We start from the raw sequence: 15135 nt of genomic DNA on the forward strand, positions 1-15135 counted from the left end.
TTCCCTCTCAAAGCTCCGGTATTCTTCTGTTGTTCTCACTCAAACTCTCCTCCGGGTTTAACTTTCTGCTCTCTGCCATCACACTTGCTCTAATTGAAAATGCATTTCTCTGGTCCTGTAATGATCCAGCGGGGACTCGGCCCATGCACTCTGCACACACACACACACACACACACACGGAGCTGGACTGCGCTATGGTTTTTCCATCTCGGTGTTTACCTGGGAACAGAGCGTATCCTCGCCCGGTTTATTTCCCTTTGCTCCCCTTTTCCTGTTGGCATAAGCAGCTGACAGAATATAAATAAAAAATATATAGACTACATATAGCCACAGCAGCGGGCAGTAAATCCAGAGACCTGCTGGGACGCAGCGCTGGGACAAACCCATGTCTCAGGGAGCTCAGTGATAGCGCGCTGCTGTCACAATGAGGCCGTCTGAATATGAAAGCGACATTTCACTGAACCGTTTTATGCGGAGAAATAAAAAGTTTCATAGAGTCGTAAAAAATGCTACTTTTGAAAAATGGAAACGGCGACAGGGACAAAATAAATAAAAAGAAAACGAGGCTTTTTACTGAGACTGAACTTAGAGGGTGTTCATGCGGTGAGCGGTGGAGGGAACTATGAACCTAAAGTCTCTTCACCTTCACACATCTGCTTACTTATGAATGCTTTGAATTACCTAAAAACCCCATATCATTGTCGTCATCGCACTATAAACTTAATTTACTTTGCAATCACACGCATTGTATCATGAAAATGGGCAGTACGTGATGAAAGTGTGTGGGTGTGTTGATGGTATTGTGCTGTTGGGGGCAGGGAGCTTTCTCACTCTGTTATTTGTGACATTCATATCTCTGTGATTATTCTGCAATAGTACGGGACTTTTTTTTTATTAGAGGATCACTGCCAGAGCGTTTAGTTGTTTTAAGTCGGATGATTGGAATATTGGCCTGGTGTTTACATGCACAAGCCGTAGCCTCGTTTGAATTTAATAATTACATCTGCAGAACATCCGTTTTATTTCTAGTGTCCGACTTCACGAGAGAAAAGCGCAGAATGGATCTAGTTAGAGTGATCAGGATCAGTGCTATTATGGGCTTTTTTTTTTTTATTTCCCTTTTTTAATATAGGGCTAAAACTTTGTCTTTTAAGAGCCAACTTTAATTACAGTGTTGATTAAATTCTCATCTAGGCCCATGTCCTCACCAAAATCCTTTTCACTCTCCAAGAACATTCACTCGTCGGTTAGAACATAACGAAGGGCCGATTTCTTTTGTTTGAGACTTATTTGATGTTTGTTTTTTGTTTGTTGCTGTTGTTTCGTGCCTCCTCTCGTTTGAATGGTCACATGTGAGCTCAAGATGGTGAACTCTGACCTCTTGGTTATGATCATCGCGGAATTTCTCCTGAAATGCGCCCCTCACCCTTGCGCCATCGTCTCAGAGCGGCCGGATGCTGCTGATTTAGCGGACTATTTTCCGCCTAAAAGGAGCATCAGGTGTGTGGAGGGATATTTGCACACAAGCCAAACACTGACCGGTCTCAGTCTTCACATCTTCAACTTTTCGGGGTCTGCTGCTGCCGCAGTTGCTCTTCACACTATATTTAGAGCGTTCAGTCCTGCGTGGGGAGTCGCAGTCCTTGGCCCGGGGTGGAAGGTGCTGAAACACCCGGAGAGCTGCTGTCGCTTTGGATGCTTTACTGCCCGCTGCATGCTTTATCCACGGGGTCAGACGGGGTCAAGAGCCTTCTCGTACTAATTGAACATTAACGCCACGTTTGAGCGCCCTCCACGCGTCTGTCCGGTGGGGTGAGGTCAGAAAACAAAGGTTCCACAGAGAGATTTTGGGTTTATGATTCTCTATTTTGCGTTTTGCAAGAAGCCCGCATTTTAGAGGAAACGGAAAATCCAAACAAAGCCGTCCAGAATGGCATGTTTTGTGAGTGTAACCCTGCTGCTAGATGAATTTAGAAAGTGTGTGAGAGAAAATATTGGAAGACATCGGACCTTATAAAATGTTCCATATAAACTTCTGGAGATATTTATCTGATTTAGTTAAAAAGGGAATCAACCCGTTCAGATGTGCCCCTCATGCTTTCGTTTTGGGTTAATGAGATGCCATCGGGGCTTTGGGTCCAAACAGCAAACAGTTGGTTTTAGCTTTTACTGCTTGTGTTTAACGAGTCTCCTTCCACGGAGATTTAAACCCACCCTCTACACACACATGCGCGCGCGCACGCACGCATAATATTTGAGCCTCCTTGTTTGCTTTGCCAGAACTTTACGCACACGCGCCGACTCGCACAAAATCCATCCAAAAATGTTTCTAAAAACCAAGTATGCGCGGAATGATATTGTGAGAATTCCAATCAAAATGCTATAATTTCACGCTCATTATTTCTCTCTCACTGGGGCTCAATGATTATATTTGAGCTCAGATCGAATATGTCTCAGCGCATACTTTATTTCGATGAAAGCGTCTGAAATGCGCGTAATCTCTCCTGCGTTGATCTCAATAACGCCGGTTTACGGTGACTTGCAGAGGCTCATGTTGACGAAGTCACTTCTATAATATTTCCGTAGTCACATAAAGTATGTCAGTGCCAAGCTACGGAGACCCAGACGGGCACAGTAAAATCCGTCCACAGTTTATCCGCAAAATATGTTTTAATGTATTATGTTTAATATGTTTTAAACTTAATTATAATTTTGTTGGCCGCCTCTTTTGATATTCTAAACTTTATTTCCCAGTTGCTACAGATTTTGAGCTCAGCTATAATCCAGGTGCGAACTTCAATATTAATTTTAAAACGACCAGCGCGCAGCGGTGACCTTTACAAAGCTCCATGGAGGCTTGCGCAGGCTGACCTCAGGCCCGCTCGGTGCAAACTGCCGCGGACGGATCGAACCGGCAGAACATCCTCACTCAGCTCTCTCCTCCTCATCTTTTCGTCTTGCCACTGACGGGAAACGTGTGGAGTATATTCCCTGCTCACTGCACACTGATCCCAGGCAGCTCAGAGCCAAGTGTCAGCACGGAGACTGAATCTCGAAGAGAGACATCATCAAAGAGTGAACCAAACTGTCCTGTCGCAAAATTATTATTATTATTATTATTATTATTATTATTATTATACGTGTTTAATGAACATTGCTGCTTTTTTATTATTCCACTATTTTTATTATTTTTATTTTATTATTTAGTATTGGTCTTCCATACTGTGTTAGCCACTATATTTACTGACAGTACTATTAGAAATAATTCTTGTTTGTATTAAACCAAAATAAAAATACTTGATTTCATTTTGTCAGCACAAAATTTAAAGATGATGAAGAATAATTTCTGTTCCCATTTTTTAAATATTAATTAACTTATCGAATAACTGCCCTTCAGTTCAAAGTGTTTTGCTCCATTATTGTTTTCACCAGTGGCGGGGATTTGTTTGGTTTCAACATGTTTTCAGTAAATCGACAGACTGATAATAATAATCATACAGCTGATTCATCTATAGACTGATAGAATGAATGGAGTCCGGGCCGTCGGGTGTGTTGAATGCTAAAAGTCCTCACACCCGCTCCTGTATGATCTCCCTCCAAACACACGATTTATTGAGCATTAATACGCATTTTACTGTTGCCGACCTGCAGATATAAGCGCGCAATAAGCCGAGCAGAGCCGAGTTACTTCACGTACTAATCTTTTCGTTCCTTTTCGTGTCGGACCGTGCGGCCCTGAGCTCAGCCCACCTGTCCTGCTGCAGCCCTGCTCTGGCTCCTAAGCTGTTGGGTGACACCATGAAGCTGTGCTGTGACTTTTCCCACAGTCCCTGGTCATGATGGAATCAGCGGCTCAGACTCACTTGGTGAAAAGACGGACGTTAAAATGACTTTGGGATCCTCGCCATGACCCGAGGGCCTCGCGTCGGCCTTGGCTGACGGTCCCAAACCTGGATGAGCAACCTTCAGAGGAGCAGAGAAGTGAGGCTGCGGGATATGAGTGTCACAGAAGCAGGAGTGGAGAGGAGAGGTCAATAAAAAGGCTGCATCGTTTAAATCAAACTGGCACTAATTTTAATTTTATTATTCAGTTAGCAGGGAAATCTGCGCGTGAAGCAGATATCACTATAATGAGAAAAGAGGTGAGTTAATGCATTTTTCCATGTGCTACATTATGGAGTCAGTTCATCAGGCTGCTGCAGTCCGGATGACGGTTCCTCTTCCAGGACGCGCGTCTCCCTCCGCCGCCATTGGACGAAACACTTCGTCTCGCTGCTTTTCCTCACTTCTCATTGGATGCGTGCGTTTGACAGGGCGCGGGAGGGCCGCCCCCCTGCGCTTGGAAAAAAAACTCCTCCAGAAGTGAGTATCAATCAGAGAGAAGTTAGGGGGACAGAAAGAGAAAAGAAAGACGCGGAGTGGAAGGACGGAGAGACGCGCAAAGCGACAGACCGCATCAAAACTATCAATCCTCCCGGACTTGATCTCACGCGCAGCCAGGATGTCACAGTCCGCCTTCAAACGTTTCACACAGCGTTTCTAGTCACAGTTGGGATTACTTTGGACACTTGGTGAGTTTGCGTCCCGCTGTAAACACTGACGTGTGCATTTTTTTTTTCTACTGTTTTGCTTGACTGCGTTGGACGGACGGAGTGGGTTTTTCGCCGCGTCCCCCCCGTCGGGTGGATTTGAGAGAAATGAGTGAGAGGAGGCGATCTGCCGCAGCTCTGAGCTCTAGAGCCCACGCTTTTTCCGTGGAAGCCCTGATCGGCTCCAACAAGAAGAGGAAGCTCCGGGGCTGGGAGGAGAAGGAGCTGGAGTTGTCCATGGAGAGCCTCGCCACGGACGGAGAGGACCCGGCGCACTGTCTGGATATAGACCCGGGTCAGTGCGCAGACATGCACCACACCGCTCAAATGTCCGGATCTCCGTTATATCACTGCAGGGCAATGCAAAGCGACGAGTCCCGAGTCAAAACATGGCTCCACTTTCAATGACCCAACCCACGACAGGGCTTGTAGCCATAAGCTCCACGATATTTTTTTTTCTTTAACTCCAGAGAGAGATTCTGCTCAATGATTCCGCTCTGTTGCAGCTGTTACACACTCAAAGTTTTCTGCTCTAGATGCAGCTTAAACTCCTGATGCGTGCAGGCCTGTAGAGAGCGTTAAGTCCCGCTGGTCCACTGTCAGGAATATGACACGAAATATGCATCAAGAAAACTCAGTAAAGGAGGTCATCTGCATCCGTCACAAATCAAACTATCAAAACAGCCTCATGAAAGGTTTTAGGACTCAGCATAAGGCGAAGTGATTAGAGGTGTCTCTCTGCCAAAGCGAGTTGGCTTGTCCAGGTTTTGACTCCGGACTGCTGGACTGTTAGATAATAGTGACATAAAAATGTGAGTGAAAGATGAGTTAAAGCGTAAAGCTGTGTTGCTGTTGGGACGCTGTTTGCTTTCAGTGTGAGTTTGGCTGCAGGCCTGCAGGGAGGCCTCGGCTTCTTGCACTGGCGCGAGGTAAATGATCTAATGTGTTTTATTCTGAAAGAGAAACCAATTTTTTAATGATGGTGTCCGCTGCTGAGAAACAAGCCACGGCCCCCCCGTGCAGGACTGCAGTCACCTACACAATGAAAGCGTCCGTCCCGGCGCCACAAGTGGAGCGCCCGGTATTCTGCAGGTACGACAGCGCTCAGAGAGCCGTGGAGGTGGATCTCTGAGCGAGGAAAATGTCTCATCAGTTTAAATCAGTCACAGACAAGTAAAGTGTAAGTGATTAACAACTATCCAACCACCGTGTAAATCTGAATACATTAGAAGCTGAAATGAAAACAACCACATAAAATATATATATATATATATATATATATATATATATATATATATATATATATATATATATATATATATATATATATATATATATATATATATATATATATATATACATAATTCAGAGGATTTTTTTTTATTGAAGTGTTGTAAAAGCAGTGACCAGTAGAGGAAATCCAGATTAAAATTGTTAATATTTTATTGTATAAGTAAATTCCATATACAAACATGCGATTACACAATTTTGAAAACAAGCAATTTCTACATCAACTACAATTTTTATGGAAGCAATTCATTTAAATATTTATCATATTTTTTTATTCACGACTTATTGGCGTCATCATGAACGTAAAGTGAATTGTTAGACTTTAAGCTACAGCGCACTCCGTTTTGTGAATTAATGCAGGGCATTCAGGTGAAATGAAAGCCCGGATCTCTGATTGGAGATTTGTTTTGAGCTGAACTGATCGTGCAGAGATAAACCTGCTGCGCCGCTGAGACGTAACTTTATCAGACCACCGGTGACTTTTAACCTCGCCGCTTTGCTTTGAGCCGAGACGTCGACACTTTGAAACTTCAGTTTTAAACTGACAGACACAGCTGCGCGCCTTGAGTCATCCCTCCAAATCCAGGCAGTTTGGAAATTCCAGGTAATTCAGTTCAAACAAGGACAGCGTGGACGTTTGCTCGTCTTCTTGCAGAATTTCACATTTGGTGAAAATGATCTTCGCGAGGATTATGGATCCAAATGAGGCCCGTTCTTAAACAAAAAATCTTACTAAATATTTTATTTGGCCTGACATATACACATTTGTAAGATAATATCCAGAATATGTTACACACACATCTTTGTAGAAATGTAGAGCCAGGCAGACACGAGCCTCTCCTCTGCGCGCTGCTCAGACAGTCTCAGGCCGCGCGGAGCCCCGCTGCCTGCTGCAGTCTGACCTCCGGGGCGCAGCGCCTTTACGCACGGCTCTTCTCTGCTCTGAAACGGCAAGGGACTGAACAGCAAAATCTTCAAAAGGGAAATGAGAGGTAACACTTTCAGGACTCGAGGAGGCTGGTTCTGTCCTCTCTTTGGAAGATTGTTGTTGTTGCTTATATTAAAGTGTAAAGCTGTCTGTTAAATGACGGAGGTGAAACTAAGCAGCGATGCCAATGACAAACCGTTTGTTTGTGTGCGTTTTAAAAGGGCAGCGACAATCAACTAAAGCCTAAAGCCCAGACACCATTAACAACCCTGCAGCCAGTTTTCTGATGTCCCTTCTTTCCGTGGGGCAGAGAAGTCTTTCTGTTCTTCATCTCCCAGGTTTTGTCCGGGGACTTTTAGGATTTGTGGCCGCCCCCCCCCCAGTCCCACTCATTAGCAGGCGGGTTCCCGGCAGGTTCAGCGGGTCCTGCTCGAGTCCTAGAGCCTCCGCTTTGGCGCGTCGGGCGGCGGTGACCGAGAACAGCGAGTCTCTGTGGTCAGATTATGTGGTTTAGAGGAATCCTTAACGGAGTGATTTTATTTTTACTCAACTCCAGGCGAGTCTGGAAGCCGGTTGGTCGTATAACACGTTTATTAGCCTCAAAGACAAGGGCAGGACTGAGAAACGCGCAGGCTCTGAAGCAGGCTGGCATTTAACGGTCTGCCAGTAAGAGCTCAACAGTTCAGCTAGCACAGAAAAAGTAGTTTTGTTAGACCTCACAAAACTACTGCAACCACATCTCCATAATATTTACCTTTTAAGTCAATAGTTAACAAGTTGAACTACATATAGTATAATTTAATATTTGCGCATTTATCACAGGCCTGACTCAAACTGTGATTTACAAGGTGACACTTTTCGCTTTTACGCACAGATTACGCACAGAACGAATTCAGTACACCTGACGTCTCATTAGGCATTTGCTGATTAAAATGACTGTTTTATAATTCACTAATACTCAAATGATCCTGACGCTGCGCCCTCCATCCAATGCTTCTCAGAAGAGAATGCTGCATGCTGATAAAAGAGATGTGTGTATGTGCCGGATTGAAGCTTTTACTGCTTCCTTCGTGCCCGAGTCTCCATCAGTGTGGAAACAGGTGCTCTCATTGTGTGGATTGGGTTACTCGGTGATTTCATGGTTGACACAGTGCTACTGTCCACCTCAGAAATCTGCTGCAACTTCATCTGTATAAAAGACCTTTTCACTGTAAATGAATAGTAGTAGTCTGCATAAGCTAACTACTGGAGCGCAACTTAATTCTCTCATTTGTTAACCTCTTAAACTTTTGATATCCTCCTTGATTTTTCCATAAGAACCTTTAAAATAATAAGAAATATTTCCACACATTCTAACAGTATCACATGCAGCACGTGCTGTGTCTGCTTTGTGACCCTTCGCTGAACGTGTGTGGTGCTTACACTTACTCACATGTTCAATCCCAAGACCAAACGCGTTTTTATTGCTGCAGCACAACATCAGCTGGACACACTGCAGACATGAGATCATTTTACTGTCCCAAATTTCAGCATTACATATTTGATATGTTTGGAAACTTTTTGCATCAAAATTAAGTTCTGTAGGTTTGGATGTTGCCCGGCAGTACAAAATATTTATAGAGATGGAAACACATTTAAAAGCTTAATTCTCTGTGTTAAAGACAGTTTAAAAGAAAATTAATTATTAATGATAAAGGTGCTTTACCCACATCTATCTGCAGCTCCCAGTTTAAAAGCTCTGCCTCAGCATCATTAAAACATCTCCCCACAAGAGGCTTTTAATGTAAAAAATAAAGACCTTTAATCTATAAATGTTATTTTTTTAAAATTTCTCCCCAGTTAAAAACTTCATGAAATACAACTTTAATTCATGAAAGCTCTCCATCAGAGGTGTACCGCCACAGCAATAAACATTTCTACCTGCTTTCTGATTAAAATCCTCTTATTATTTCTGTAATACTTTCATTTAATGTATATGTCCATTACGTTCATGCTTTCAGTGAACTTTAGACTTTCTCCAGCTGTCTGGAGCTGATGTGAGTTTGACTGCATGTCAACTGTAACATAGAGAACAATCTGATGTACAGCACTGATTTGATTAAATTCAGACCAATTAGTGGCCTTCCATGGATGTTAGTACTGTTTTAATGAGGCCTGGCATGAGGTGATTGGGAGCCCTTAACCACAAGATACAGGCCCTCTCTGTGTGAATGTGTGTGTGTGTGTGTGTGTGTGTGTGTGTAACCACAGCAGATGTCAGGGCAGCGTTCTGCTGAGGGGGGAAATTTTTGTTAATCAATAAATGTCAGATTTTATTCATTGAACTGAAAAAACTAAGCTGATGCTTCAACCTATAAACTGAAAGAAAAGTTTCACACACACTTGATGCTGTGTGACACTGGACTCAAAGCATTGTTCCATTTGAGCTGCAGTGACAATTTGTTACTGACTCCAGACCTGATTTTTGTTTTCACAGATGAACATATACAAAAACCCATGCATATAGCTTGGTTTGTATGCAGCTGGTGTGTGTGTGTGTGTGTGTGTGTGTGTGTGTGTGTGTGTGTCTGGTGAGTGGCAGAGCACAGGTCCTTCAGCCTGATGACAGGGTGTCCAGGCGGAGTTGACAGGCCCATGCTTGGCCTGCAATTCCCCGCTCTGCATCTCGGAGGCGTTTCTGCCAAATTATCTTATTTAGTCGGGCCGCTTTTGCTCCCTGGAATGCATGTGTTTCCTCTGCGCGCCTCCGTTTCTCACAACATCCAGTTTCAGATCCCTACAGTAGATACGGGGTTGCTCAATGTGGCTTTTCAGCCTGTGTTTGATGCATTTTACTTTGGATGCCAGAAATTTCACGTTTTCTATGGTGGTGTCAGATCTTGTTCCTGTCACTGTGGAAAATCAGATGATTATTATAGAAGCCAAAAACTCCAGACTAATGATATTCCCTCAGATTTACCTCCTTACTCAGGTAGAAGACACTCATTTTAGTCCTCTAAATGATAAATTATTCACAATTGCAGAATAATAAATGAGAAAAAAAATGCTGCAGAGTCTGACCTGTTCATGTTTGATTAAATTCTGGTAACAGAATTATACAGCAGTCTAGGCTCAGTTTACACCTCTAAATTTTAGCTGGGAGTCAATTTATGCAAAGCATCTTGAGGCCGAGATAATCTGAGCCGTGTTGCCTTGTTAGAGCAGCAGACATATTATTCAGATTGACAGTGAAACAACTACGAAAACAATTTATAAAAAGAAGAAAAAACATCAGATACTCTGTAAAATTTGGGAAACAAATGAACAAACCACGGGTGTAAAACAGGGTTGCAATAGCAGCCCAACTCTTTTTAATGCGCTCTGTGTATACCCATATGAGCTCTCTGTATGCAGAACAGAAGTTGATTGGCGAAGTCCCAGAACAATCAGATGTCCCTGCTCTCCCTCTATCAGACGTTAAAGCAGTGCAGGCTCGCAGTGTTTTTTGGTCAGGATTTGCGCCGTCCATCCTGCCCTCTTTCTTTAACTCCATGCGTAATGAGTGTTTTTATAGAGAGTGAGGGGGCAGCGGACTGACTGATTGACTGGCTGAGTGTGTATCTGCATGTGTGTGAACAGTTCGAGGGAGAAGAAGGGGAGAGTAATCGTGTGTGACAGTCCTCACTGGCTGCAGTGACACTGGAAGGATCTCCCAAGATGATGGAAAGTCTGCCTCTGTTTCTGGTCATTACAGCCCTCCACCCCTCCTCTCCTCCTCCCTCAGCTCTTCCTATCTCCATCTCTTCTCCCCGCGCTCTTGTTTCCAGCGGGGTTGGCTCGGCCTGCGCCGTGGCGGTTTCGTCTGGGACGCTGTCCAGTCTCTCAGCAGCTCTGCATTTGCATAACCATATTTGTGTGCCCTTAGTCTGCCAAGTCAACCTCCTCGTGTCAGGGCCGTCAATAAATAATACATTATTAGATTCTTTTTTTATTTTTTGCGTGGTGGTGTTGGAGGGGGTGAAGGATATTCAGCTATAAAGTATTTCTGAGAAAAGAGAAATAAGAGATAGCATGTGGTGATCTTATGAGAGTTTTATCTCAGTAAAGGGCCGTTTTTGAGGAGCTTTAACATTTTTACATCCCAGCTGGAAAAACTACGATTTTGATATTCAACCTTTTTTCAAATAATAATAATAATAATAAAGAAATACCACATGTGTTTAGTAAAAATCTGAGTCAAGTAGAAATTCTTTGCTGAGAAACTCCAGTGGAAATACATTTTGATGTTATTAATTGGCAAAAAGCGGCTTGGATTTAGAATCTGGTGTAACTTCTACTTCCTTGTCTCACTTTAAAGAAATAGTTCAGTTTATGGTTTTTGAGATTAAATATTACAGGGAAGATAACAGTGAAAATGCACGTGGAAGAAAAATAAAAGGAAAACCTTCTGAAGCATTTTACCTGCAGAATGAACATTACAACTCTTCACGAAGGTCATGCAGGGTTTAAGATTATCATTGTTCCTGTTATTTTGTCCACCCTGCTGTGACCTGCATGTACTGAGGCTGCTGGATGAATATAAAGTGAATAAATGTGCAGGGACTGAGGTCATCTCGCTCGGTGTCTGGGGGTTACAGGCTCCGATGGATGGAAAGCTCTCCTGTAGGTCTGGACTGGTTTCAGGATGGAGAGAACGCTTTTATCTGCTCGAACATTGTGACCGTGTTGATGACTCTGAATGGTCAGTCTGTTAAAGTCGCTCCAGAAGGAGCACTTGAAGGGAAACTTAATTTGCTGAACGCTTCCCATCGGAGTTCGTCATTGTGTGGCCCAATTTAAAATTTAATATTTTCTACATCGCATTTCAAAGGCTTTACGCAGCATTTATTCTGCTTTTGACATAAACCCAGAACTCCATGACGAGTTGAGCCAGCGAGCCAGACTCGGCCGCTTCTCTCCAAGCTGCAGACGGCAGGTGATTTGGAGTCAGCGGAGAGAACCGCTGTACTTTCTCTCCGCGCCAAGTTTCCTGCCGAATATTAATTCCACTGTTTCAGAGCTGCCTTCTCATCATCTTCCTCATTTCATCCTCAGACTCGGAGGCGAGTCCCGGCTCGGACGGAGAGGGTCTGGCCGAAAGGACGTCGTGCTCCTTCGGCTCACCTGACGACCTGGCCCCCGGCCCCTGCGAACCATCGCCGCCGTCTTCCATGGAGGAGATCCAGGTGGAGCTGCAGTGCGCAGACCTATGGAAGCGCTTCCATGACATCGGCACGGAGATGATCATCACCAAGGCGGGCAGGTAGGCCGGGCACACACACACACACACACACACACACACACACACACAGAGAGAGAGAGAGAGAGACAGACTGCGCACCAATTGTGCGTAAATGGCGATTTGCAAACTTTTACGCGCATTATTTTCAACTTTATTTTTTGTAATTACTTGGTGAGGACAAACAGCCAAGTGCGTTCCTTCTCATTTCCGTTATGAATTAGTTTTTGGAAGAATTTCTTACCACATCAGATAATGAAAGCGCAGAATCAAGTCCTCGCACACAAACACAGAGCAAAATCTGAAAACACCGACCCACAAACACAAGTGCGTCATTTTGAAAGAAATCAACACCCACCCGCACGCACACACACACACACACACACACACACACACACACACACACACACACACACACACCTCAGCGCTCTGTCTGGAGGGTGTTAATGTGTTGCACATGCAGGCCGCTCTGTTGTGTTCAGGCCTTCATGACGCGGCAGGTTATTCCTGATGTCGGAGAGGAGCTGGTTCTAATTAATCTCTCTGTAACATGTTCCGGCTTTTTCTCGCTCTCCCCCTCTCAGAGAGAGGGCAGAAGTTGACCTGCGGATCCTGCAGGAAGGAGCTTTTCCCCGCAGTCTGCTGCGCTCCCCGCGACGGGAGCGCCGCAACATCCCCTCTCTGTTAACTGACATGGGCTCAATGCTGCTTCACCCTCACCACGAACATCTGATATAACAGCATCTTTATTATCGCGTTGGGTCTTTAAAGCATTTGGTTCTCAAGTTAAGTGACTAAACAAAATTTTCACGTTTCCAACAAAACCTTGTAGGAAGATGATTTGTTGGATCAGGCGCTTCCTGCGGAGACTGTGATATTTTCATGACAAAAGTGAAGAAGCATTGAATGAATTATCTGTTACCAGGGAAATTCCAAACGGTTCACTTCTGGTCCACTTCCTTCAGACTCATAACGCTTTTTCTGTGTGGAGAATTTCTTCTTGAAAAATGCCTAAAAAGATGTGTGAGCAAATAGACTTTAACAGCAAGTCAGTCTCATCAGCTGAAGGTTTATTTATCCCAGAGAGCGGCCAAACTGGAACTGAATAAATAATCACAGGATAGTTTCATTCTGTATTTCTCTGTTTAACAGGAGACTTTTATAAAATAGCGGAGGATCATCTTTATGTTTTAGTCTCTGTCATTTTGTTCTGTTGCTGAACACTTTTACAGCTTTCTCTTTTTTCCGCGCAGCCTCAGATGACACCCGGTTGTTTTTCAGCTCTTCCTCTGCTCTGCCTTCTCACGGAAACACGCTCGGATGTCGCGCTCCTCCTCTCGTTACAGACTACACCCGGCTCTTTTTATGAATTGGGTTTAAATTGGTAATCAGCTCATAAATAGAGCAGCAATCAGTTTGCGCTGAGGCAGAGTGAGGGCGGACGCGGCCGTCGCCGTGTGTATTTCACGGCCTGCTCATAATAAGGCCATAAATCCAGAGGAGAGGGGACGCAGGAGAACAGCCCTCTTTTCTCATTAGGTAGGCCCGGATTTACGACCTCTAAATGAAAAGGGAAAAATGCAGCGTTTGAAGTGCAAAACGAGGAATTAAACTGAAATGTCTCCCTCTCCGTATATAGACCGTTAATATAGGTGCCGTTTTTCCTTTTTTTTTAACTATAATTTTCATGAGATTTGAATGAGTTAAAGGCTCAAACTTTATCCTGCAGCTGCAGCTGGTTGCTAAAAATATTCCGAGGATAAAAATATATTTGTTTATACAGCTATAAATAACACTTCCAGACGGACTGTTTAAAACTATTAAAGTAAGGACTAGGACCACAGAATAATCCCTAAATTCATGCAGTGCAAAGGTCAGAGGTCAGCGTGACAATATGGACCAAAGGATTTCTCTCCACTAAAATGATGAGAATTATGGAATAATTCAAAGGTCAGAAATGAGCTGAGTGGAGACACTGGAAAAGGTTATTTCACACTGTGAGAAGAGCCAATGAACAGCGAATATTTTTTATAAATCCAAGAAGTAAAGACAGACGGCTGATAAAAGGCTCTGATTCTGGATAATGACTTTCTCAAACAAGTGTGCTTTATTTGAACGGATGAAATAAATCTGAACACTCTATATATTAAGACAGTGAACTCTGACTGACCAAACGCTGCAGCTCCTCTAATCCTCTCAGTGCTGAACATGCTGAGAGGAGACTTTTCACTTTCTAAGCTGAAAACTGGCATCACTGGATCTCCATCAATTAACAGAGCTGTCAGCCTGAAGCTGCCTGTAAAACAAACTGAGGGATGTTTGGAAATGTGCACAAAAAAAAAAAAAACACTGTCACAGAGACTAATTTTCAGTGTTTGAAATATTTCTACATCATGTTTTTTTAATCCCCACAGTGGGACCCCGTTAATGAACAGTCTGAACATGTGTCTGTGTGCTGTTTGATGGGTTTACTCAGCGCTGTGCAAACATCACTGTGTTTACATCAGCAGGGAGATTGTGGACCCCTCCTCATTTCAGCGATTAAAGACTGACACACACACACACACACACACACACACACACACACACACACACACACACACACACACAGAATTCTGCCCAAGTAGAACAAAAAAAACCAACAACTAATATTTAAAATGTTTCAGAGCGTTTATAAACTGTCACCAGTTTGGTTTGCAGTCAGCGTGCATCATATCCAGTGTACTCAGTGATGGAGACACAGCTGCAGGTTTGTTGTGTAGCAGTTAATTCAGCAGTTGTGATTATGTAACAGTGTACTGTGTCGCTGGCAGCTCGCAGCTGCACTGAATCTTAGGAGGAATCAGGGTGACAGATCTGGAGCTTCGAGCTCCTGCTTTCTATCACCTTGTAATGCTCATAATGTTCTTTGTTGGAATTTTCATCCAATTTTTCAAAAGGTGGCCTGATATAAAACGGCCTAACTGGAATTAATTTCAGTCAGCACTGATCATTTCCAGAGCTGATTAGTTGGGAGGTGTTTTTATCTAAAAATAATAACCAGCAGTACAGGGTCATACACTACTGTATGC

The 15135-nt window shown here is 43.6% G+C and overlaps 1 protein-coding gene across 1 annotated transcript in view; it reads left to right on the forward strand.

Annotated features, from left to right (window-relative positions):
• Positions 1–4697: 4697 nt before the first annotated feature.
• tbx15 (T-box transcription factor 15) overlaps positions 4698–15135 on the forward strand; it is a 36370-nt gene continuing 25932 nt past the window's right edge. The window contains exons 1-2 of the mRNA XM_041951249.1: positions 4698–4884; positions 11881–12088. Of these exons, the coding sequence (XP_041807183.1) occupies positions 4698–4884; positions 11881–12088 (395 nt within the window). The remainder of the gene's footprint in view (positions 4885–11880; positions 12089–15135) is intronic.

This window comes from Chelmon rostratus, chromosome 13 (assembly GCF_017976325.1).
Source record: "Chelmon rostratus isolate fCheRos1 chromosome 13, fCheRos1.pri, whole genome shotgun sequence".
In the NCBI taxonomy this organism is placed as follows: Eukaryota; Metazoa; Chordata; class Actinopteri; order Chaetodontiformes; family Chaetodontidae; genus Chelmon; species Chelmon rostratus.